This window comes from Cervus canadensis, chromosome 16, assembly GCF_019320065.1.
Source record: "Cervus canadensis isolate Bull #8, Minnesota chromosome 16, ASM1932006v1, whole genome shotgun sequence".
NCBI classification, from domain to species: Eukaryota; Metazoa; Chordata; class Mammalia; order Artiodactyla; family Cervidae; genus Cervus; species Cervus canadensis.
The window spans coordinates 65,568,536-65,593,621 of record NC_057401.1 but is presented as its reverse complement, the minus strand read 5'-3'; the positions used below and the strand labels follow the sequence as shown (position 1 = coordinate 65,593,621).

General features: G+C 40.6%; 1 protein-coding gene across 2 annotated transcripts in view; it reads left to right on the top strand.

Annotated features, from left to right (window-relative positions):
• Window positions 1-25,086, top strand: part of CTNND2 (catenin delta 2) — a 1,083,336-nt gene that overhangs the window by 876,376 nt on the left and 181,874 nt on the right. For both annotated transcript variants that reach the window (XM_043488912.1, XM_043488911.1), the window contains exon 12: window positions 15,995-16,178. In XM_043488912.1, coding sequence (XP_043344847.1) covers window positions 15,995-16,178 — 184 coding nt within the window. The remainder of the gene's footprint in view (window positions 1-15,994; window positions 16,179-25,086) is intronic.

Here is a 25,086-nt window from a genome sequence, read left to right as displayed (position 1 = left end):
TGCAGGAGACATAAGAGTCACGGGTTTGACCCCTGGGCTAAAAAGATCCCCTGGAGAAGGAAATGGCAACCCACTTCAGTATTTTTGCCTGGAGAATCCCATGGACAGAGGAGCTTGGTGGGCTACAGTCCATGCGGTCACAAAGAGTTGGACACATACATGCTGGTGCTAAAGTTAAAAAAATCAGAGCATTGCTGGGATCAGTTTTGACTTTGGAACAAGCCTCAACACTGATGACTGTATCTTGTGTCAGAGTTGTTTTAGAACTTCAGAAATTAAAACGTCTCATGGGGGCTCAGGTGGATTTTATCAACTTCAAGCAGAATTTTCCTGGTGTGTAACAGTGAAGATCTGATTCATTTTCTGGTGTAAAGAAGTGCTCACTCTTCACCCATGCTGGAGTTACACATTTCTGTTGCTCAGTCATGTTTGACTCTGCAATCACATGGACTTCAGCATGCCAGGGTTCCCTGTTCTTCACTATTTCCTGGAGCTTGCTCAAACTCAACGTCCATTGAGTCGATGATGGTGACTATCTTTCTAACTATCTCGTCCTCTCTCACCCCCTTCTCCTCCTGCTCTCAATCTTTCCCAGCATTAGGGTCTTTTCCAATGAGTTGGTTCTTCAAACCAGGTGGCCAAAGTATCAGAGCTTCAGCTTCAGCATCAGTCCTTCCAATGAATATTTAGGGTTAATTTCCTTTAGGACTGACTAGTTTGATCTCTTTGCTGTCCAAGGGATTCTCGAGTCTTCTCCAGCGTCACAATTCAAAAACATCAATTCTTCAGTGCTCAGCCTTCTTTATGGTCCAATTCACTTACCTGTACATGACTACTGGAAAAATCAGTAGCTCTGACTTTGGGGGTCTTTGTTGACAAAGTGATGTGTCTGCTTTTTAATAAACTCTCTTGGTTTTCCATAGCTTTCCTTCCAAGGAACAAAATTCTTTTAATTTTATGGCTTCAGTCAAATCAACTATACTCCAATATAAAATAAAAAATAAAATTTTCAATGATGCAAGACACTAAGAGTTAAAAAAATTTTTTTTTTTTCTTTTTTCAATGCACTCATAACTGATGCCAAAATCTGAGCACAGTAGTACCCAATCAAATCTTAGAGACAGAGTTTTGGGTGAAGTAGAAAAGAATAGCTATATTTCTTTGCCAGGCAGAGGGGGACTTGACAGACTCCTGTCCTTGAAAATGTGTGTCCCAACCTATCAAGAGAAAATTGGATTAAAGATTAGCTAACCATGGCCCTGTCCTTCAGAACAAGACCCAAGTCCCCCACAGCCAGTCCCTCCCATCAGGAAGCTTCCATAGCCTCTTATCCTTATCCATCAGAGGGCAGACAGAAGGAAAACCACAAGCACAGAAAACTAACCAAACTGATCACATGGATCACAGCCTTGTCTAACTCAATGAAACTATGAGCCATGCCATGTAGGGCCACCTAAGATAGAAGGATCATGGTGGAGAGTTCTGACAAAACGTGGTCCACTGGAGAAGGCAGTGGCAAACCACTTCAGTATTCTTGCCTTGAGAACCCCATGAACAGCATGAAAAGGCAAAAAGATAGGACACTGAAAGATGAACTCCCCAGGTTGGTAGGTGCCCAATACTCTATGGAGCAGAGCAGAGAAATAGATCCAGAAAGAATGAAGACGCTGAGCCAAAGCAAAAACAATACCCAGTTGTGGATGTGACTGGTGATGGAAGTAAAGTCTGATGCTATAAAGAACAACATTGCATAGGAACCTGGAATGTTAGGTCCGAGAATCAAGGTAAATTGGAAGTGGTCAAACAGGAGATGGCAAGAGTGGACATTGACATTTTAGGAATCAGTGAGCTAAAATGGACTGGAATAAGTGAATTTAATTCAGGTGACCATTACATCTACTATTGTGGGCAAGAATCCCTTAGAAAAAAATGGTGTAGGCCTCAGAGTCAATAAAAGAGTCCAAAATGCAGTACTTGGGAACAATCTCAAAAGCGACAGAATGATCTCTGTTCATTTCCAAGGCAAGCCATTCAGTATCACAGTGATCCAAGTCTGTGCCCCAACGCGTAATGCCAAAGAAGCTCAAGTTGAACAGTACTATGAGACCTACAGGGCCCTAGAACTAACACCAAAAAATATAAAAAGATGCCCTTTTCATCATAGGGGGATGGAATGCAAAAGTAAGAAATCAAGAGATGCCTAGAGTTACAGGCAAGTTTGGCCTTGGAGTAAACAATGAAGCAGGGCAAAGGCTAACAGAGTTTTGCCAAAGGAATGCGCTGGTCATAACATCACACCCTTCCAACAACACAAGAGATGACTCTGCACATGGACATCACCAGATAGTGAATACCAAAATCAGATTGATTATATTCTTTACAGCAGAAGATGGAGAAGCTCTATAGAGTAAGCAGAAACAAGACTGGGAGCAGACTGTGGCTCAGATCATGAACTTCTTATTGGAAAATTCAGACTTAAATTGAAGAAAGTAGGGAAAACCACTGGACCATTCAGGTATGACCTAAATCAATTCCCTTATGATTGTACAGTCCAAGTGACAAATAGATTTAAGGGATTAGATCTGATAGAGTGCCTGAAGCACTATGGACAGAGGTTCATAACACTGAACAGGAGGCCGTGATCAAAGCCATGCACAAGAAAAAGAAATGCAAAAAAGCAAAATGGTTGTCTGAGGAGGCCTTACATAGTTGAGAGAAGATGAGAAGTGAAAGGCAAAGAAGAAAAGGAAAGATATACCCATCTGAATGCAGAGTTCCAAAGAATAGCAAGGAGAGATAACAAAGCCTTCCTTGATGATCAATACAAAGAAATGGAGGAAAACAATAGAATGGGAAAGACTAGAGATCTCTTCAAGATAATTAGAGATACCAACGAACATTTCATGCAAAGATGGGTACAATAAAGGACAAAAATGATATGGACCTAACAGAAGCAGAAGATATTAAGAAGAGGGGGCAACAATACATAGAAACTATACTAAAAAGATCTTCATGATCCAGATAACCACCATGGTGTGATCACTCACCTAGAGCCAGACATCCTGGAATGCGAAGTCAGGTGGGCCTTAGGAAGCATCACTATGAACAAAGCTAGTGGATGTGATGGAATTCCACTTGAGCTATTTCAAATCCTGAAAGATGATGCTATGAAAGTGCTGCACTCAGTATGCCAGCAAAATTGGAAAACTCAGCAGCGGCCACAGGACTGGAAAAGGTCAGTTTTCCTTCCAATCCCAAAGAAAGGCAATGCCAAGGAATGTTCAAACTACCGCACAGTTGTACTCATCTCACATGCTGGCACAGTAAAGCTCAAAATTCTCCAAGCCAGGCTTCAACAGTATGTGAACCAAGAACTTCCAGATGTTCAAATTAGATTTAGAAAAGGCAGAGGAACCAGAGATCAAATTGCCAACGTCTGCTGGATCATCGAAAAAGCAAGAGAGTTCCAGAAAAACATCTGCTTCTGCTTTATTGACTATACCAAAGCCTTTGACTGTGTGGATCACAAAAAACTGTGGAAAATTCTTAAAGAAATGGGACTACAGACCTCTTTATCTGCCTCTGAGGAATCTGTATGCAGGTCAAGAAGCAACAGTTAGAACCAGACATGGAACAACAGATTGTTTCCAAATAACGAAAGGAGTACCTCAAGGCTATATATTGTCACCCTGCTTATTTAACTTATATGCAGAGTACATCATGCAAAATGCTGGGCTGGATGAAGCACAGGCTGGAATCAAGATTGCCAGGAGAAATATCAATAACCTCAGATATGCAGATGACACCATGCTTATGGCAGAAAGCAAAGAGGAACTCAAGAGCCTCTTGATAGAAGTGAAAAGGAGAGTGAAAAAAGCTGGCTTAAAGCTCAACATTCAAAAATCTAAGATCATGGCATCCAGTCCCATCACTTCATGGCAAATGGATGGGGAAACAATGGAAACAGTGGGAGACTTTATTTTGGGGGGGCTCCAGAATCACTGCAGATGGTGACTGCAGCCATGAAATTAAAAGATGCTTGCTCCTTGGAAGAAAAGCTATGACCAACCTAGACAGCATATTAAAAAGCAGAAACATTGCTTTGCTGACAAAAGTCTGCCTCGTCAAAGCTATGGTTTTTCCAGTAGTCATGGATGGATGTGAGAGTTGGACCATAAAGAGAGCTGAGCACCGAAAAATTGATGCTTTTGAACTGTTGTGTTGGAGAAGACTCTTGAAAGTCCCTTGGACAGCAAGGAGATCCAACCAGTCAATCGTAAAGAAAATCAGTCCTGAATATTCATTGGAAGGACTGATGCTGAAGCTCCAATACTCTGGCCACTTGATGCAGAGTCCTGACTCATTAAAAAAGACCCTGATGCTGGTAAAGATTGAGGGCAGGAAGAGAAGGGGATGACAGAGGATGAGATGGTTGGATGGCATCACTGACTCAATGGACATGTGTTTGAGCAAGCTCCGGAAGTTGGTGATGGACAGGGAAGCCTGGCGTGCTGTAGTACATGACGTTGCAGGGTCGTGCATGGCTTAGTATGACTGAACTGAACCTGGAAGGAGTTCAGTGAGGAGTTTTACAGCAGTGCTTCAAGGGTGGGGCTGCTGATCAGGTAGGGTGTGAGCAGTGTTTCCCTCCCCTTCCTCACTCCCTAGGTGGTGGTCTTCTGACCTTCAGGAGCTTCTCTCATCTGTCCCTTTACAATTCTGTTGCCTCAGGTGGTTTCTTGGCGGCTCCTCCCTTAATTAGCAACTGTTAGCATCTGCCCTTTGGAACTCAGGGAAGGTCATGGAGGCTGGAGTCTTGCCCACAAGAAATGGGAAACGGAAAGAACTTCATGCCCAGGAGCCTCACAGGGTCCTGCTCCATTTCATAAACTTCTTTATTGCAAGTGTTTTTAAACACTTCTCTGCATGCATGACACACAAATTTCCTATCACATCTATTTCCTTAATTAACACTCTTATCAAAATGACATTTGCATAACACACTTTTTAAAAAAATAGTGTCTTTTTATAGTTAACATATTACATTATGTAGGTTTAAGGTAGACAGCGTGTTGATTTGATACATTTATATACTTCGGTATGATTACTATCTTAGTGTTCGATAACACTTTTATCATGTCTCTTTATTATAGGCTTTTTTGTGGTAAGAAGACTTAAATCTAGTCTCTTAGCATCTTTGAAGTTCCTAGTACAGCATGTTGTGATGTGCATTAGATTTCCAGGACTTATCTAACCACTGTTTACAAGTTTGTACCTTAAACAACATCTCCTCAATTACCCCAGCCGCAGCCCCTGGTAACTACCACTCCACTCTCTGTTGTTACGAGTTCAGCTTTTTTTAAATTCCATGTGAGTTGACTCATACAAGTATTTGTCTTTCTCTCACCGACTTATGTCACTTAGCACATGGCTTTAAGTTCCATCTGTGTTGCATAAATTTGTCTATTGTACTAAAGCAATAAAAATCATTGTTTAACAGAAGAAAAAAGTTCCATCTGTGTTGTCTGCATGGCAGAATTTCCTTCTTTCTCATGACTGAGTAGTATTCCATTGTACAGATGTACCACATCTTCATTATTGTCTGATGTCTTTGTTATCAGTTCATCTGTTGAGGGACATTTAGGTCATTTCCATATTTCGGTTATTGTGAAGAATGCCACAGTGAACATGCAAGTGCACATATCTTTCTATGCATTGTCTTCATTTCCTTTGGATATATACCCAGAAGTAGGATTGCTGGATTAGATGGTAGTTATGCTTTTAATTTCTTGAGGAACCTCCGTATGATTTACAATAATGGGTATATCAACTTACATTCCTACCAACAGTGCACAAGGGTTCCTTTTCTTCACATCTGGCTTAGACGGTAAAGAATCTGCCTCAATGCAAAGACCTGGGTTCATTCCCTGGGTCAGGAAGATCCCTTGGAGGAGGGCATGGCTACCCACTCCAGTATTCTTGCCTGGAGAATCCCATGGACAGAGGAGCCTGGCAGGCTATAGTCCATAGGGTCGCAAAAAGTCAGACACATGGGGACATAACAAGATGCTTTTCTCAGACTCTTTTTTCACCAACATTATTTTTCTCTTCATGGCAAATAGATGGGGAAACCATGGAAACAGGGACAGACTTTATTTTGGAGGGCTCCAAAATCACTGCAGATGGCGACTTCAGCCATGAAATTAAAAGACGCTTGCTCCTTGGAAGAAAAGCTATGACCAACCTAGACAGCAGATAAAAAAGCAGAGACATTAATTTACCAACAAAGGTCCATCCAGTCAAAGCTGTGGTTTTTCCAGTAGTCATGTATGGATGTGAGAGTTGGACTATAAAGAAAGCTGAGAGCCAAAGAATTGATGCTTTGAAACTGTGGTGTTGGAGAAGACTCTTGAGAGTCCCTTGGACTGCGAGGAGATCCAACCAGTCCATCCTAAAGAAAATCAGTCCTGAATATTCATTGGAAGGACTGATGCTGAAGCTGAAACTCCAATACTTTGGTCACCTTATGCAAAGAACTGACTCATTGGAAAAGACCCTGATGCTGGGAAAGATTGAAGGTGGGAGGAGAAGGGAATGACAGAGGATGAGATGATTGGATGGCATCACTGACTCGATGGACATTAGTTTGAGTAAGCTCTGGGAGTTGGTGATGGAAAGGGAGGCCTGGTGTGCTCCAGTCCATGGGGTTGCAAAGAGTTGGACACGACTGAGCAACTGAACGTGTTTTCTCTTGTCTTGATGGTAGCCATTCTGACAGATGTGAGGCAGTAAGTAGTTCATTATGATTTTGACTTGAATTTTCCTGATGAGTAGTGATGCTGAACATCTTGTTATGTACCTGTTGGCCATTTGGGTGTCTTCTTTAGAAAAAAATGTCTACTCGATTCATCTGTTTTTTAATATAGTTGTTTATTTTTTTTGTTACTGAGTTATTTGATTTCCTTGTGTATTTTGGATGTTAGCCCCTTAGCATATTTATGGCTTGCAAATTATCTTCTCTCTTTTCATAGGTTGTCTTGTCATTTTGTGATTGTTTTTGTTATGCAGAAGTATTTTATTTTGATATAGTCCCCCTTGCTTTTTGCTTTGAGCAAAAATTACTATAGCAACATTTTGGTAGACTTTAGCATTAACTCACGATCAATGCTTTTATTTTTAAAAGCATTAAATGAGCATTATTTATTCATCTTTTAGAGGCTATCATGTATATCATTGGGAAGAATTATCAAAACAGTCCCAATTCAACAATTGCACCTTGAGAGACGTGACGTTTAAGGGATAAGAGTATTTATGTGGTGCACCCAAATGTATATACATGTGCACACACAGAGACACATACTTGTGCATGTGTGCAACATGTACAGTCACGCATGTACACATTTGCATACACTTGCATATGTGCATAGTCACACACACAAATGCACACAGCATAAATTCAGGGTGTCGTGGGCCTCCAGATTTTGATCAGCCACCTTCTACACACCCATGAATCGAGGTGTAAGTGGTAGGATATGGAAAAGGTACTGATGGTCATGCATCCCCCCACCCCCCATTTTCCACTCTCACCCCCAATCGGTTCTGACCTTGACTTTTTTGTAAGAGAAACTCCTCTGTCCTCTCTCTTTCCCAGGTGCACAAATTTTCACTCTCAGAATAAGATAAATGATAGATTAGTTTAAAATAAATCTTCATATATACATTAATTTTAATTAGTTGATTAATAGAAAATAAAAATGTAAAGCATTCATTTAAAATGAATTCAATCCAACTATTCTTCGGCTTGAGCCTTACCTGTGTTCAGGGATTGTGTTTCAGGTTTAAAAATTAAAGTGAGGAGGTCATAGGAAAGCCTTCTATCGTCATAAGACAGCATTTGATTTTATCATGCTTTAAGACTTGTAATTATTAAATACCTCTTTCTAGTCAATCTGATCCCTTGTTTTTAAATAGCCTTTGTCTCCTTTCAGAAAAAAACCTCACAATTACCCTCTATTAAAACAGAGTAAAGGATCCAATGAAAGTAATTAAGATTTTATTAAAGAAATTTTAATGAACCAATTACTTCTCATGAATATGGATAATCTTAAGAAAAAAAAGCCATCCTGTGCCTGAAATAAAAATAAACCATATTTGAAATATATTTAGTATACATAATTAGTTATTTAAATGTCTTCTCAACTAAACCTACTGTCAAAATTACGTTTGAAGCAGCAGTAATTTTATACTGATAAAGGAAAGCTATTGAATACATATAATTAGAGGAAAGATGCTATAAAACAATTTTATGACAGATTATAATCTGGGAGAAATTAGCATATTTTCATCAAGTAAATTAAAATTTGCTAGTGACCATCAACCAAAATACTAAAACATCTTTATGTTATATTTAGATAAGAATAAACAGGGTGGCTTATGGCTTCTGAGTACCATTGTGAATTTAATTTCTTTCCACAGTTTTTCCATGAATTGAAATTTTAGTATTACCTTGGCTAATGTAGAATTATCAGGGAATTAATATAGGAAAATTACCCAAATAACACACTAGAAATAAGCACTCTAATGATAACCTGCTTGTTTTTAAGTGATAAAAATTCTTCTCTACTTAGTAAAAGTAGAATTTCTGTAGTCAAGGGTTATACATACAACATTTCTATGTTCTCATTGAGATTTCTTATTTTTAACATTACATCTTGCCTCTGCTGTTCTATTCTTTCAAATCAGTACTTCCTTTTGCTAGCAGTACGCTACTCTATGAGAGGATAGCATGTAAAATATCTACATTACCGCATGTTAAATAGATAGCAAGTGGGAATTTGCTCTGTGACACAAGGAGCTCACCTCGGAGCTCTGTGACAACCTAGAGGGGTGGGATGGGATGGGAGATGGGAGAGGCATTCAGGAGGGAGGGGGTCGTATGCATACCTGTGGCCGATTCATGTTGATGTATGGCAGAAACCACTACAAAAAAAGAAACTAGTGTTCACTGCTTAGAGTGCGATCATCCTTTCAGGGTCATGTCATTCAGTTACTAATTCTTGTAATCATTTTGCAGCTCTTTGGTGAGCATCTAATACGTGTCAGAGCATATTCTGTGTGCTGTATGTGTTATTTCTGCTGCACACACTCGGGTCCTTGCTTTCATCTCTTGGGTGGTACCTTGTTGTGGCAAAGAGCAGTGAGCGAATGACAGAAAACCAAGGAATGGAAAAGCGTAGGAGCGGGTGGAGGAAAGAGAGGAACAGGAGAGCGGGGAGGAAGAGGTGTGAACTTTGAGTTACAGAATAAACGTCACAGGTATGAAATACATAGTGTTCGGAATGCAGTCTGCAACTGTGTCGTATCTCTGTATGGTGACAGACGGCAGCAAGACTTACAGTAATCATTTCGAAATGTATAGAAATGTCAAATCACTGTGTCGTGTAGCAGGATCTAGGATAGTGTTGTAGGTCTATTATACTTCAAAAACAGGCCAACTCATTGGAAAAGAAAGCAGATTTATTTGTGGTTACCATAAGCAAGAGCAGGGGGAGTTAGATGATGGCCATCAAGGTACCAAAGTCCAATTATAAGATAAATAAGTACTAGGGTTATAACGTACAGCAGGATCAATATAGTTAACACTGCTCTGTGTTATATGTGGAAGTTAAGAGAGTAAATCCTCAGAGTTCTCATTAGGAGAAAAAATATTTTTCTACATTGTCGATGTTTTGTCTTTATGAGATGATGGATGTTCACTGAACCTACTGTGGTCGTCATTTCGTGGTGTATATAAACCAGATCCTTATGCTGTACACCTTAAATTCATACCGTGCTGCATGCCAATAATATCTTCATAAAATGAGGATGGGGAGAGGAAAGCTTAGGAAATGTGAGAAGATGATGAGGTCTCTGCTGAAAATTAAAATAGGGGATCTGACAGCAAGAGTCTGGAAAGATAGTTTGCATGTGTGTGTGTGTGCTCACTCAGTCGTGTCTGACTCTCTTTGCCACCCCATGGATTGTAGCTCACCAGGCTCTTCTGGGCATGAGATTTTACAGACAAGACTACTAGAGTGGGTTGCGGTTTCCTCCTCCAGGGAATCTTCCCAACCCAGAGACTGAAGCTGCATCTTTTGGGTCCCCTGCATGGGCGGGTGGATTCTTTACCGCTGAGCCACCTGGGAAGGTCATTTAGACTGACTGAGCCAAAAAAACTTCTCTGAGTTTAGTGCATTTAAGTTACATGTGAATAGAAGGAAGGATCAGCCTTGGAAAGGTCTGGAGAGCAATGTTCCAGATTGAAAGAACAAGAAGTCCAAGAAATGTGAGTGACAAACGAGCGTGTTGTTGAAGGAGAAGAAATGAGACACAGAAGAGCATGCAGAGTTGCACTGATGTGAGCGCCGTGCAGACAGGGACTTTTTGTCTTGTTCACTGATGTCCCCTGTGTGTCACATGGAGCCTGGTGCACAGTGGGTCTGTGCGGACTGAGTCAGTGAGAAAACCAAAGGTTCTGATTCAAAGTGAACGTAGAGAAGGAGGGAGAGGCGTGATCGTGAAACTGCATCAGAAATTTAATTTTAAGCATAACAGGATATTTCAAGGGCTGTGTGGGAGACTGAACAGTAACCCCTGAAGATGGCCATGGTCCTAATTCTCAGAACCTGTGAATATTATCTTACACAGTAAAACAAACTGTGCAGGTGGGATTAAGTGAAGGATCTTGAAGTGGGTGGGGGGAGATAATCTGGGATTATCCAGGCAGGCTTAATGTGATCACAGGTGTCCTTGCAACAGTGAGGGAGGAGGTTCAATCAGGGAAGAGGAGGTGATCATGGATGCTGAGGTTGAAATGATGCGGGCTTCGACCATGGAACCAAGGCAGCCTTTAGAAGCATAAAAAGGCCAGGAAATTCTCCCCAGAGCCTACATAAGGAGCACTGCCTGCTGTGTTCCATTGGTCCATTGTAGACTTCAGACCTCCAGAGCTGTAAGACCATACCTGTGCCTTTTTGTAAGTGCTGCCTTTGCGGTCACTTGTTACAGCAGCAGTAGGAAACTAATACAACATTATTCCAAATTAGAGACCATGTTCAGCCATTTCGTTAAGTCCCAGATGTGAAGAGGGGTACCTTCTTAAAAGTTAAATGTTATTTGTCACCCAAATTAAAATGCATTTTAAGTTTAGTTACAAAGTTTAGATCCCCTTCCTGTATCTTCTATCCTCTCACAAATAGACTTTAGAAGAGGACAGAGGAGTTGTAGGGAATGAGAAAATGAGTGAATATTAAGTCAGAATGAGTAGTGTAATGAGGAAAAAGTGCTGTGATGGGGAAAAGTGAGTCCAGAAGACAGAGGAGAAGGAGAGGGAAATGAAAGGAAGGGACGTTAGTTACCAGTGCTGCATAATGACTTCAGTTCAGTTCAGTTCAATTGCTCAGTCATGTCCAACTCTTTGCGACCCCATGGACTGCAGCACATCAGGCCTCCCTGTCCATCACCACCTCCCGGAGTTTACTCAAACTCAGGTCCATCGAGTCGGTGATGCCATCCAACCATCTCATCCTCTGTCGTCCCCTTCTTCTCCCACCTTCAATCTTTCCCAGCATCAGGGTCTTTTCCAATGAGTCAGTTCTTTGCATCAGGTGGCCAAAGTATTCGAGTTTCAGCTTCAGCATCAGTCCTTCCAATGGTTATTCAGGACTGATTTCCTTTAGGATGGACTGGTTGGATCTCCTTGCAGTCCAAGGGGCTCTCAAGCGTCTTCTCCAACACCACAGTTCAAAAGCATCAATTCTTCGGCACTCAGCTTTCTTTTTGGTCCAACTCTCACATCCATACATGACTACTGGAAAAACCATAGCTTTGACTAGATGAACCTTTGTTGGCATCATGACTTACCCCTAGTTTAGCAATTTGAAACAACAATTGTTTGCCCCACACGGTGTCTGAGTGGCAGGAACCCAGGAATGGCAGGTCTGCATGTCTCTGGCTCAGGGTCCCACACAGATGAGGCTGCATCATCTGTAGGCCGGAGTCGAGGGTCCACTTCATAGAGGGGTCCCTGCTGGCTGGATGCCTCTGTTCTTCTCTACGTGGGCATCTTCATGGTGCTTGAGGGTCCTCACAGGTGACGGTAGGGCCCCCTCAAATAAGCTACCTGAGACGGAGCTGGGCCGAAGCCCCAGTGCCTTTCGTGACCTCGTCTCAGAGGTCCCTCTGTCATCTCCTCCTTGATCTGTGGGTCAGAAACAAGGCACTTGGTCCAGACCTCACTCGAGTGGGGAAGGATGAGGCCCCTCCATGTGAAGGGAACATCAGGAAACCGCCCTGGGAGAGAGAGGGGAAGGAGTGAAGAGGAATTTGAGCAAAACACCTATTTCCCATTTGTTCATGGAGAATGCTTAGATATGTCCATGTTTTTCTCCACCAATCTGTCTCCCTTCACCAGGGACTAATGGCTGTGTGTGTGTGTGTGTATGTATATTCTGTGTGTGTATGTGTGTGAATACCTGTGAATGTGTGTATATGTATAGGTGTGAGTTTCTGTGTGTATGTGTATATGTGAATGTGTATATATGAGAGTGTGTATGGATATTGTGTGTGTGTGTGTGAATACATGTGAATGTGTGTATATGTGTAGGTACGAGTGTTTATAAATGTATGTAAGTGTGTATGTATAAATATATTGCTTGAGTGCGTGTATGTATGTGTGTGTAGGTGTGAGCATGTGTGTATGTATGTGTGTGAGTATATGTGTGAATGTGTGTAGGTGTGTATATTTGTGAGTATATGTGAATGCACATGTGCATTGTGTGTGTGTGTAAGTATATTGTGTGAGTATGTGTATATGTGTAGGTGTGCGTATATGTGAATGTATGTGTGTAGGTGTGACTGAATCTGTATGTGAGTATGCTGTGTGTGGATGTGTGTAGGTATGAGTGGATGTGTCTGTGCGTATATGTGAATGTTTGTGTGCAGTGTGGGTGTGTAGGTGTGACTGAACCTGTATGTAAATATGCTGTGTGTGGATGTGTGTAGGTATGAGTGGATGTGTCTGTGCGTATATGTGAATGTATGTGTGTACTGTGTGTGGACGTGTGTGTGCATGTGAGTTAGTGTGTGTGTGGGTCTCTGGCAAGACAGCTGTAGAGTCCCAGCTGTTCCCACTCTTGACTCCTGCCAGTCGCACCTCGATTTACCTCGTGTCCCCAGAGACTGCTTCTTCTACACTCAAGCTCCTCTCTGTCCACATAAAATAACTCAGACTCCAAGTGTGGAGGGCCCCCTGCTGCTGACTGGTTTGCTGAATTTCCCCCAAAAGAAATTCTGCAGTGTTGCATCCACTTTACCAAGCCCTCATCCACGCAGACGTGGTAAAACGTGCCCCTGACCAGAGATACCTGTGTTTCTCAGGGTCCAGGGAGCCCGTGTGGGCCGAGGATAGAAACCAGGAGAGAGCCTTTAGAGATCTGGGTCAAGCACTGTGGTAAGTTGATCAGCCTGTGAAACACAGATGGAGCCTGTCTGGAAAGGCGGGGGGACGTGAACAGGAAACTTCTGTCTGTGCCTGATTCGGAATTAGGTTACACTGATGAATGAATTAATAAGAAAGGTGAGGCAGAACAGCCAGATGAAGAGTCTCCTGAAATGTCTCTTTCTTTCCCGTGTTTCACTTCTTATCAGATAGTACGTGAGGCCTTCGCCTCGTCTTTGATTTGCTCCTTTCCTTTCCCACCTCTTTTCTGTTTGTTAGGAAGCAGTAAAAATTTCTTTATTATTATAGAATGTCTTTAGAGTCTTTTAAATTCATTGAATGATAAAAATGGAAAAGTTTTTTACTGTTTGGTCTTTAGAGGAGATGTATTTTATAGCAAAATTAGAACCCATGTTTTAAAACATTTACAAGCCTCAATTTTCATGTATTGGTACTTTCAAATCAGGATTTAGTAGTGGAAAAATCAGTGTTTAGTGTCTGTATATGTGTGTTGTATACTTAGAAAAACAGAATAGCCTATAGTGGAAAATAGTCTGAAAAAATGTATATATATGTATATAAATGTGTGTGTGTGTGTGTGTGTGTGTGTATGAATCACCTTGCAGTACATCTAAAACTTACGCAACATTGTAAGTCAACTATACTTCAGTTAAAAAATATGCAAACCCTTTAATGTGATATTTTTTAAAGTTATCCTCAAACTTGGGGTTAGATAGTAATTTCATTTAAATGTGCTTTTTTAAAACTGAAAAGCATTTATTTTACTAGAAAAAAGAATATTGTTGTGAGACTTTGAATAAATGAAAGTATCCATCTTGATTATTTTTATCATCCAAAGTTCAGTAAAATGCTTCCTAATGGAATGAATTAAAAAGCAGCTTCATATATTATTTAAATCAAAGTAAATGTACATGATAATGCTCCTAGCATTTCACATCTGTTCAAGTCAGAATATATTTTGAGCAGCTTCTGTGCACCAATAAACATTTTAATATAGGATGCTAATGGCAATGCAAACATGCACACAGAAATATATAGAAAATGGCCCATATACTAACCACAGAGGTGAGTAGGAAAGGCAAATAGTAATTTGTTTAGGTTTGGGAGCCATAGTATCTTGGTCCCAAAATCTCAGCTTTTGCCTTGTAGGACACAAGCAGCCATAGGCAATATGTAAATGAACAGACAGAGCTGTGTTCCAGTAAAACTTTATTTACAAAAATAGGCAGACAGGATTCACCATCAAGCAAACCCCCTGTACTAACAATTCATTTGTACATTCAAAACACCAAAAACATTTTGTTTCTCTTGCATTTACCTAAATAGAATTACCAGAAAATGTTCTTTTGAAAGGCCAGTGGAAAAGTTTGTTTCTAAAGTCACATTTTTGTAGAACTGATTTAAAAGTATTATTTTAGTTATTAATCAGATATCATTGACTTTCAGGTTAGTATTATTAATGCCTTTGGATAGTTCAATATGAGCAAAGCAAGAAACTAATAAAACAAATTTAAGAAATAAGTGAATTCTGTTTATTAATAACATGATGAAGCACAATATCATTTTAAAATCGATTGAAAAGTTACTAAATAAGTAAACTATAAGTTGTGTTTCTAAAGACAGTTATGATATTTTATTCTCAGTATCTGCAGTGATAACAGCTATTTAAATTAGCCTTGGGGGAAATGCAGTCTTTCACAGGAAAAGAGAATATTACTCTTTTTTTTTTTTTTTTTACTTTTCTGTGTACAATTTTGAACAACAAAAAGAGCAATTATTATAAAAGCATTTCAAATGATATTATAATGTGTATGTAATTCTTAGACCTTTTCTAAAATTAATTCCATTTTAAGCTATTATTGACACACTCTTCCATTTCTACTGCTCTCTTTGCTGTTACACAAGGAAGAACCATCTATAGGTCCTCCATGAGCATTGTTTTAAGAGAAAAGCTAACAGAACCAGTGACAGCAAATTTTAATTTCTTGTTGAACCTGTGAGCACCAGACCCTGTGCTGGATCCTTGAAAGGTCCTGCACAATGATGGCTGGTTCTATAGGAAACTAAGTGACTCCAATAGACCACAGGTGCATGTTGGGATCTTGGATAAAACAAAGATATCTTCCTGGTCTATTTCAGATGTCTTACTAGTCCATTTCAGCTCACTTTGGGACCTTTTTGGTCTTGATTATAATCTGGGGACTTGGATTCATTGTACTAATTGTGCAAGGAAGCAGGGTTAATATCCTCGGTTCCATTGGTTCTCTCACCCTAAATTACTCTCCATGATGGAATGGATATAATCATGTTACAATTCCTCTGCCTACATGTTAGATTTTCACAGCACTTTTGTAAGGGGTTCGTACAAATGCTTTAAAGTGAAGGGCACACTCTAGAACACGTGCTTACACTATCTTAGTCCCTCCTGCTTGTGCTGTTAACTTGATTAAGGAAAATGGTGGCCATCCAAAAGCTCCGTTTGTGTGTATCTTGCAGGAGTTCTTTGGAATCTCTCATCTTGCGATGCACTCAAAATGCCAATCATCCAGGACACCCTGGCAGTGTTGACCAACGCGGTGATTATCCCACACTCAGGCTGGGAAAACTCACCTCTTCAGGACGATCGGAAGATACAGCTGCATTCCTCACAAGTGCTGCGAAACGCCACTGGGTGCCTAAGGTGAGTCCCGTGTCATCGTCACTTCCTTCTGACTTCAGGTGCTTTTTGTTTCTGTAACTTTATTGCTGTTTTGCTAAGGAGCAGAATGTTCTGGAATATTCTTATGGCAATAGAGTGCAAGAAGCTAGCAAAAGTCATTTCTAATGTGGTACTGAAGAGGTATATTCATCTTCCTCTGCCCTGTACCTACCCTAGTATTTGACTTATTTAACATGTTTTCTTAGATCTTAGGCAAAAAATACATAAATAAATTTTGTCATCGCAACCAAATATAGTTTTCTTTGATTGAAAGCAAGTGTTGTGACATATCATGCATATAGAATAACCAGGCAGACCAACTGGTTGGGAGAGCCTATGACAAATACCTAGGCATCACAGTAACTGTCTCTGGTATCTATTTTTATTTTTTAAAAATGTTCAATGTGACTGCTAGAGCTTGTAATTCTTAAAAATAGCTCTTTAATAAGGCCTGTGGTGTGAAATGTCTTTTTTAAATAATAAAAGTAGCAAATGTGTTGTAATTATCTCCCAATGTGTTTTTTTCAAAACTCATCACCCAGAAATCTCTTGAGATGTTTTAGATGTTCCGTTTAGTTTTTGCTCTTAGAAAAGAGAATGTAATAATTAAGGTATGCTTATTCTAATCTCTAGAAACGGTGTTCCCAAGGATATTGTACATTGTACGAAAGTGAGAAATCTCTGCCAGTTTAACTTAATGGTAGGATATATGTGGTTTAAGATACCTAGTCAAATAGTCTGTATTTCAGAAGTGAAGTGTCCAGAGTTGCTTCAGCTGGGCTGCCTCAAAGCTGCCACTTCTCTGACCGTTGATCAGTTTCTAGGTGTAAGTACCAGTCTCAACTGAGAAGACACAGGATCACTTTAGTGACTTTAATAATAAAGTTCTCATGAATATTTATAACAATACTCTTAGCCTCCAGTCTTGAGAAGGGTGTGTGTGTTTGTGTGAACGTGCATGCATAAAGGGAGCTAAAGAGAGCTGGCCTCCATAAATATCAGTGTGCATTCATGGACAGGAATAGGAAACCCTCCAACAATTTTGCTTTTCCTCAAGGTCATGAAATAATGATCTTTTGACATGATTTCTCTGGATAGGCTCCACCATAAGCCAAATTTACAGTTCTTTACACCCCACTTTTGAGACATCCATTTTATAACCTCTTAAATTCTATGATCCTTCAGAAACCTCCTGCCCTACTGGAAGAAATATAGCTCATCCGAAGCTAAATCTGTGGGCATTTCTGACCCTTTCTACCTCACTTTTCTATGCCGGTTATATGCAACTACTACAGGTAGTTTTCCTTTCTTAACATGCTTGACTTGTAAAGAGTGTCTTTGTTCCTAATGAGGATCGTGGAAGGAAGTGCTTCAGAACCAATTGTAGACATATATAGTTAATAAAGATCGGTTTATCTCCATCAATTAATATTCTCTATAAATTATATAGTAATGTGATTATATATTCATGATGTTTGATTTAAGGATGAAGGATACTGATATATGAACATTCAGCTTCCTTTGATAAAAGTCAGATGAAGAAACCAGCTTAGTGAAGGCTCACAGCTCCCCTTTGTGGGTCATCTGGGCCAAGTTCACAAACACAGAGGCTTGACCAGTGCTGCTTCTGCTTCAAGCCAGGACTGAGCACCTCATAGGAAGCAAAAAGGAGGACATCTGATTCAGAAAGAGTTTCGTGTAGCCTGCGTGGCTTTTCTTAGCCCACATGAAACCAGGTTTAGGGTTTTCCCCACTTTTCAGTGTTTATCATGCGAGTGACAAAGTAAGGTCTATCAGAATGTGGTGACTATTTCACTTCCCTCTTAATTCATTAAGCTCCTTCTGTTGCCAAAACTCAGCCTCTGTTCACCAGTGCCAAATAGAAATGCAGAGACAGAGTTTTGGGTGGAGTATGAAGAAATAGCTTTATTGCTTTGCCAGGCAAAGGGGGCCACAATGGGCTAATGCCCTGAAGACTGTGCCCTGCCCTGGAGGGGGTAGTGAGGGGTCTTAGAGTGCTGAAGGAGCCGGGTGTGATCCGCTCATGGACATCCTCTGATTGGTTGGTGGTGAGGTAATCTGGAGTCAGCATTATCAACCTTCTGGTTCCAACTGGTCTGGGGTCTACATGCTTGTGGGCAGCATACAGTTAACTTCTCCCACTGGTGGGAGTTTCAGTATCTGCAAAACAGCTCAAAGGACGTGGCTCAGGATATTATCTATAGTCCTTGAGGAGGAACTAAAGGTCCTTGACTTTGTTTAATGGCTAAAGTATTATTTTGTCTTGCATGACTGTTTTCCTTTCTTTCTGCATCTTCTTACTTCTCTGATTAAATTTATTCTTTGACTAAAGTTTTTCTACAGACAGAAGGCCAGTGGCCAACGTGGATGAGGGTCTGTTCTGGGAAGGACCCTATAGGGTCCTGCTCCATTACATTTCCCTTCTTATAGAAAGAAATACGAGTTTTTATCTCTTATTTAAATATGTTTATGAATCATTCTACATTAATGAGCAGACTGGACTAACAGGGGAAGAAAACAGCTCTGGGAAAGGGCTAAAATGAATTTATCAAAGACTCAGCAGATGAAAGGTTTCAAGAAATTTCTACTGTTACCATTTGCTTAGAACCAGTGTTGGAAAAACACACAAAAAATGTTTTAAATATTTATATCATGATGGAAGCATCTAGATTTTAGTATGTGAGGTTATATTGACATTCTTAATTCTTTCAACAAAACCAAGATCTTTATTTACATGAAAGAAGTTGCTTTGTATATGCTGTTCCTGCCTTTCAGCAGTTTCATCCTTGGGCATTTTCTAAGTGCCTGCTGTGTGCCAGGAAGGGGCCAGGAAACCAAAAATAAACATAGCAACCTCTTAACCTTCGAATCCCTTGGAAGACAATGACACTTATGCAGTGGAAAGGTTGTTGCTGAAGGATAAGACGCGGGATTCTTGGCCTCCGGAGGCGAATTCAGTCCGGGGCCAGAGACGAGGCTGGATCACTCAGAGCTTTTGTGTAATAAAGTTTTATTAAAGTATAAAGGAGACAGAGAAAGATTCTGACATAGGCATCAGAAGGGGGCAGAGAGAGTACCCCCCTGCTAGTCTGCAGCTGTATGTTATATAGTCACTCGCAGTCTGTTAATGAAAAGAAAGAAATGTCTTAAAACTCAGAATGGCACCAGATAATTCATCCCAGGCCATAAAACGATTGACTTGAGTCTTGTAGAGGGCAGATTACCACACAAATAGTTTCGTTTACATAGATTAGGGGAACAATATCTGAGTATGACATACTGGTTTGTCAAATAGGTTGAGCCATTTGGTGGATTGAAGACAGAGTCTGGGGCACATTAACACAGCTTAAGACAAACATTTCCATAAGAAAAATGTATTGGTTAACTCAAGGTTTGAGAATAGTTAGCTTCAGGTGAAAAGAAACCAGGTGTCATGGCAACAGAACATTTTAAGAGAAACCTCCTTTTAAATTTGTAGAGAAGGAAAAAAAAACCTCTAATTTGTTTCCTCCTGCCGCTTAAGAGAGAGAAAAATGTCTGGCACTTGCAGCCTATTTCCTCCATTTGGAGACCCCTGGCCTTCCTGCCTGTTAGCCTCCTTCTCACAGTGAGTCCTGGTTTTATGATTAGGACAGTATAGAATGGGCTTCCCAGCTGGCACTAGTAGTAAAGAACCCCCTGCCAGTGCAGGAGACACAATAGATGTGAATTTGATCAGGGTCAGGATGATCCCCTCGAGGAGGAAATGGCAACCTGCTCCAGTATTCTTGCCTAGAGAATCCCATGGACAGAGGAGCCTGGTGGGCTACAAGTGCAAGGGGTAGCAAAGAGCTGGACATGAACGAAGCGACTTGGCACGCAGGATAGTACAGAAGGAAAAACTGGCGAAGGAGTGGCTTATTCAGCCAGTGTGGTCACAAAAGCTTTCAAGAACCAGATGAGGCTGGGGTCAGGCAGAGAAGGGGCTTCACCAGTCAACACTTTGGGAGCTCCTTGAGGCCAGAAAGATCAGCACACACTCCTGACACTGACGTGGGGGACATAACTCCAGGGTCTGTAGGCAATCTGCAAACCTCAGACTTTAAGAAAGGCAGCTTGCTTAGTTCTTTCATTCTAGGTGATAAAGGGATGTCAAAGCAAAGCTCAGAAGGGTAGACTTGAATCTCTAAGAGGCAGACAGCTATGGCGAAGCTTTTACCAAGAGAACATAATGATCAGCTATGTCTGGGAGCAATTTTACAGGACAGAATGAAAGCAGGTAGGGAGGGGAGCGGTGACATGAAGGGTGGAGCTGTGAATTTATGGGCTGCCCTGCAGACTTCATTTTTAAGGTACCTCCTGTAGGCAAAAGTAAATATCAATATTTTGTTCCATTCAATTAAATTTAACCGTCACTGGTTTGTATCTGTGAGAGCTATCTCCATAGCTGTTTTAGGTCTGCTTTTTATTTTGGAAATATTTTCATCATTTTATGTTATTCTTATTTAAATTATAGCTTCAATATCTTATTAAATGTTAGAGAAGTTTTATGGCACAAATCATTATTTGTATGTAACTGAGGCTTAATAAATCAAATCACCCCAAAACAAGAGGATATGAAACACATATAACTGAGCTAAATTATAGATAATGCAGTGCACTCAGCAAAGTCCTCCTGGAACTGCAGAAATGATTTGAATATAGTCCTTAAAATGTAAATTAAGAAGCAGGTCATCTCAATTTATAAATCACATCTGGGCTTATACCTTTGCAAGAAACATTTTTTTTCCTATCACAATATTTAGAAAGAATTTGGTGCTTTGCTGCTTCTTAAAGCAGAAAATAAAATTACAGCAATTGTTCTTTTAGTCATTTTTATGTACTCTATGTATATTTTATATAAAAAAATGATACAGTGAATTTGCCCAAGAAGATGATATAGCGAGTTTATGTAACATTTGCATACCTTGATCTGGTCCATTAATTTATAGCTTTAATCTTTTTTTCACTTTTAAAGACATTCATTGTTTCTTTTCTAACTTTACAAGTAGTACATGTTTATTGCTGACTAGTAGAAATACTTGGAAGCATAAAGTAGTAACAATCACCCATAAACCTCCTCCCCTAGAGATAACCATCGTTAGCATTTTTTATACATTTCTTCCCAATATCTGCATATCTTCTTACCCTTGAAATTTACCTAAATTGTATAAAAATGCCTAAGTTGCATGTTACAAGCCTTTTCCAATGTGTCATTACCACCACTGTCATACTCCATGAAATCAGGCTAAAACATAAGTATGTGATTTAGGACCCTGTTTATCTTATAAAAAAGGACAATAAATTGCATTTGTTCTACAGAGTGTGCTGATTTTTATGTAAAATTAAGAGGAGCATTTTTATTCATAAAATTCCTGACTTCCAAGGTCCAGGAGCTTCTACCTCACATACATCATTCATTCTCATATATATTATAAGTTCAATAAGTCATGTGTCGTAAGTCAGGAAGCCAGTATTTTCATCCACATCCTGACTCCTGATCCAGACCCTGCCCGCCCACTACACCACACAGATGGGAAATGCAGTTACGTGAGATGAGATTGTGGATCTGTGCCGGAGCAACGCAGACGGCCACCCGACCAAAGAGTGGACAGCCCTCTCCCAGGTGCTGGTTCTTTTCATTTGCTTCTTGACATTTCGCTGAGCGGCATCTACTTGGCCAATATCCCTTTTGCCTTTAATTGTCAGGTGCCTCCTCCTTCCCCCTTATTTCTTACTTTCTTTTCTCCTCTCCAAAGTCCCAGAGTATGGATGACAAGGGACCCACACAGAGTTAGTCGCCTACCCCCACTTAAGTCCCCTGTCTCCACCTCTGTCTTACATTTTAATTTAAACAGTTAGTACGATGAGTATCTTTTTTTTTTAAAGACTACATTTTAAGACATGTCCTAGATAATAGAGTAGACATTGTTTTTCCAGTTCTTAAACTCCTCCATCTGTTTACTGATGACTTAAAGTGAGTTCATATTTTTGGTTTGTTTCTACAGCTACAGTTTCAAGAATATATGAGGAAAATGAAGTGTAAAAGAAAATTAAACTCTTTTCCTGGGATAGTGTTTCCTAGCTCAGTGTAACTTATAACTCCAGTAGGAGTGTACGATAGGTAAAAGTAAATTTATCAAATCATTATCAGATATCATTATTCCCAACTTTTGTTCCTAGCAGGATTCAAACTTATTTCTGTCATTTCAGGGCAGGAAGCCAGGTGAAAAATGTAAGCAATTGCTATTCTGAAAGAGTAGACCTTTTTATTTTTCATAAAGAAAAAAAAGATTATAAATGCAAATTGCACCACTCTTAAATATTCAAAAGTTTATCAGAGTGAAATGTAAGTTAAAAAGAAGACCTATGCCTTAGTAAACTAGGATCTAGAACACTCACGTTGTGCAGTCTTTGTACAAATTGAAATGTCTTAAAAGACTGTGTCCAGTTTCTCCTGCTTTCTCTCTGGCCATGCCTGTTGTACCAATATCAGTGGTGATGTCCGCCCCACCAGTCTCAAGCATCAGACACGCTCCCTGGGAACATTCTACAGAGAAGAGCCCCTTGGCTTTGCCTTTTCTAAAAAGGTGTAGTGAATCTTCGTGGGAAGATGGCATATCACGTTGACATAGCCAAAATTTAAGCACATATGAAATATAAAATGAAAAGGTAATGCCCTTAGTCCTTTTCCACTTAAAATTCATTTTGCGAGTAAGAAATGAAATTTTTTAAAAGCTGACCTATTTGTTCCTGAAATATCTATCCATCACTGAGAAAAGAGGATAGAAATGGGGGGGAAAAAAGTTCTCTTAAATTTTGTTGAAGGAGAGAGTTGTTAAGAATGATAGATTATGGGGTTCCAGGAGGGAGTGGCAGGTGGGGCCCTCAGGTGTCAGAGCTGGGGGTGATGGGCAGGGGTCTACTTCGTCTCTGCTCAGAGGAGCCTGGAGGGCTACAATTCATAGCCCACACCCGCCCCCCGACGAGTCACACGCAGTAACACTTGGCTTCCTCCTTGTTTTTCCTCCTTTTAAAATTTTGTCTTTTCCTATTCTGTTCAATTAAAGCTTTAATTTTTAATTAAAAATTTACAAATATGGCTTAAAATAAATATGGAAAGATGTTAGAACAGCCTAGGCCTTAATTATTCATGCAGTTATTGTGTTGGTTTTTTTCCTCTTTATGGTTAAGGATTCCTCCAGGGAAAGCATTTTTCTGTGGCCTTAGTCAGGTGATATAGACCTTGAAATTGACTCACTTATGTACCTGTGATTGTTTCACCACACACCATGTGATCAAATACCCTCCTATAACATCTGGCGAGAAGAATCATCACCTTCAGCCAGAATGTGTGTTGACCAGCTACACACTGAAGGCTCGATAGTGAAGGTCAGTCCTGCTCTGCCTGTGGGCAAGCTTATTTTGGCTGGGGTCACTGCTGTAGGTTGGATAAGCGTCCCCCCAGATTTGTGTCAACCAGGAGCCTCAGAATGTGACTCTATTTGGAAATAGGGTCTTTGCAGATATAATTAGTTAAACAATAAGGTCACACTGCAAATGCCATGTGTGCTATGCTTAGTAACTCAGTTGTGACCACTCTCCATGGACTATAGCCCGCCAGGCTCCTCTGTCCATGGGGATTCTCCATTCAAGAATACTGGAGTGGGTTGCCATGCCGTCCTCTAGGGAATCTTCACAACCCAGGGATCCAACCCAGGTCTCCCGCATTGCAGACGGATTCTTTACCATCTGAACATCACTCATATGTGGGATCTAAAATACGACATGAATGAACTTATGTGTGAAGGAGAAACAAACTCACAGACAGAGAACAGGCTTGCGTTTGCCAAGGGGTGAGGGGTGTGGGGAGGGGGCAGGCTGGGGGTTTCGGATTAGCAGGTGCAAACTCTTATATATACGATGGATAAACAACAGAGTCATACTATAGAGCACGGGGAACTGTATTCAGCATCCTGTGATGAACCACAATGGAAAAGAATATGTACATGTTAACTGACTCACTCAGCTGGAAATAAGCACAACATTGTTAATCAACCACACTTCAATGATATTTAAGAAAAGATGGGGTCACACTGAATTAGGGTAAATCCTAGTGAGTGGTTTCTTTGTGAGAAGAGGACTTGTACACACAGAGGATGGCCATGTGAAGAGAGGCAGAGACTGGAGTAATGCAGCTAAGCCCAGGATTGACAGGGCCTGCCAGCAACCACTGGAAGCTGGAAGGAGGCAAAGGATTCTTAACCAGAGCCTTCAGAGAGATCACAACCTTGCTGACACCTTGATCTTGGACTCCTAACCTCCAGAACTATGGAAGAACAATGGTCTGTAGTTTTTAGACATCCAGTTTGTGACAATTGTTTTTGTTTGTTTTTTGGTTTTTTTAGTTTTTTTGGTGGACTTCCCTGGTGGCTCAGACGGTAAAGCGTCTGCCTACAATGTGGGAGACCGGGGTTCAATCCCTGGGTTGGGAAGATCTCCTGGAGAAGGAAATGGCAACCCACTCCAGTATGCTTGCTTGGAAAATCCCATGGATGGAGGAGCCTGGTAGGCTATAGACCATGGGGTCACAAAGAGTCGGACACGACTGAGCAACTTCACTTCACTTTGTGACAGTTTGTTCTGGCAGCCCTAGGGACCTGATACAGTCGCCCTAGTGAGGAGCCCAGAGGCCCCGCCAAGCAGAGGAACCACCCCAGGATATAGCCCAAGGGAAAAAAGGAGTGAGTAACCTAGAGAGGCTGCCTGTCCCCAAACAGCACCCACACACTGAGCCAATCGCGGCAGGTCCAGATTGAAAGTCGTTCTTGTTTTATCTTTTTAATTTTAT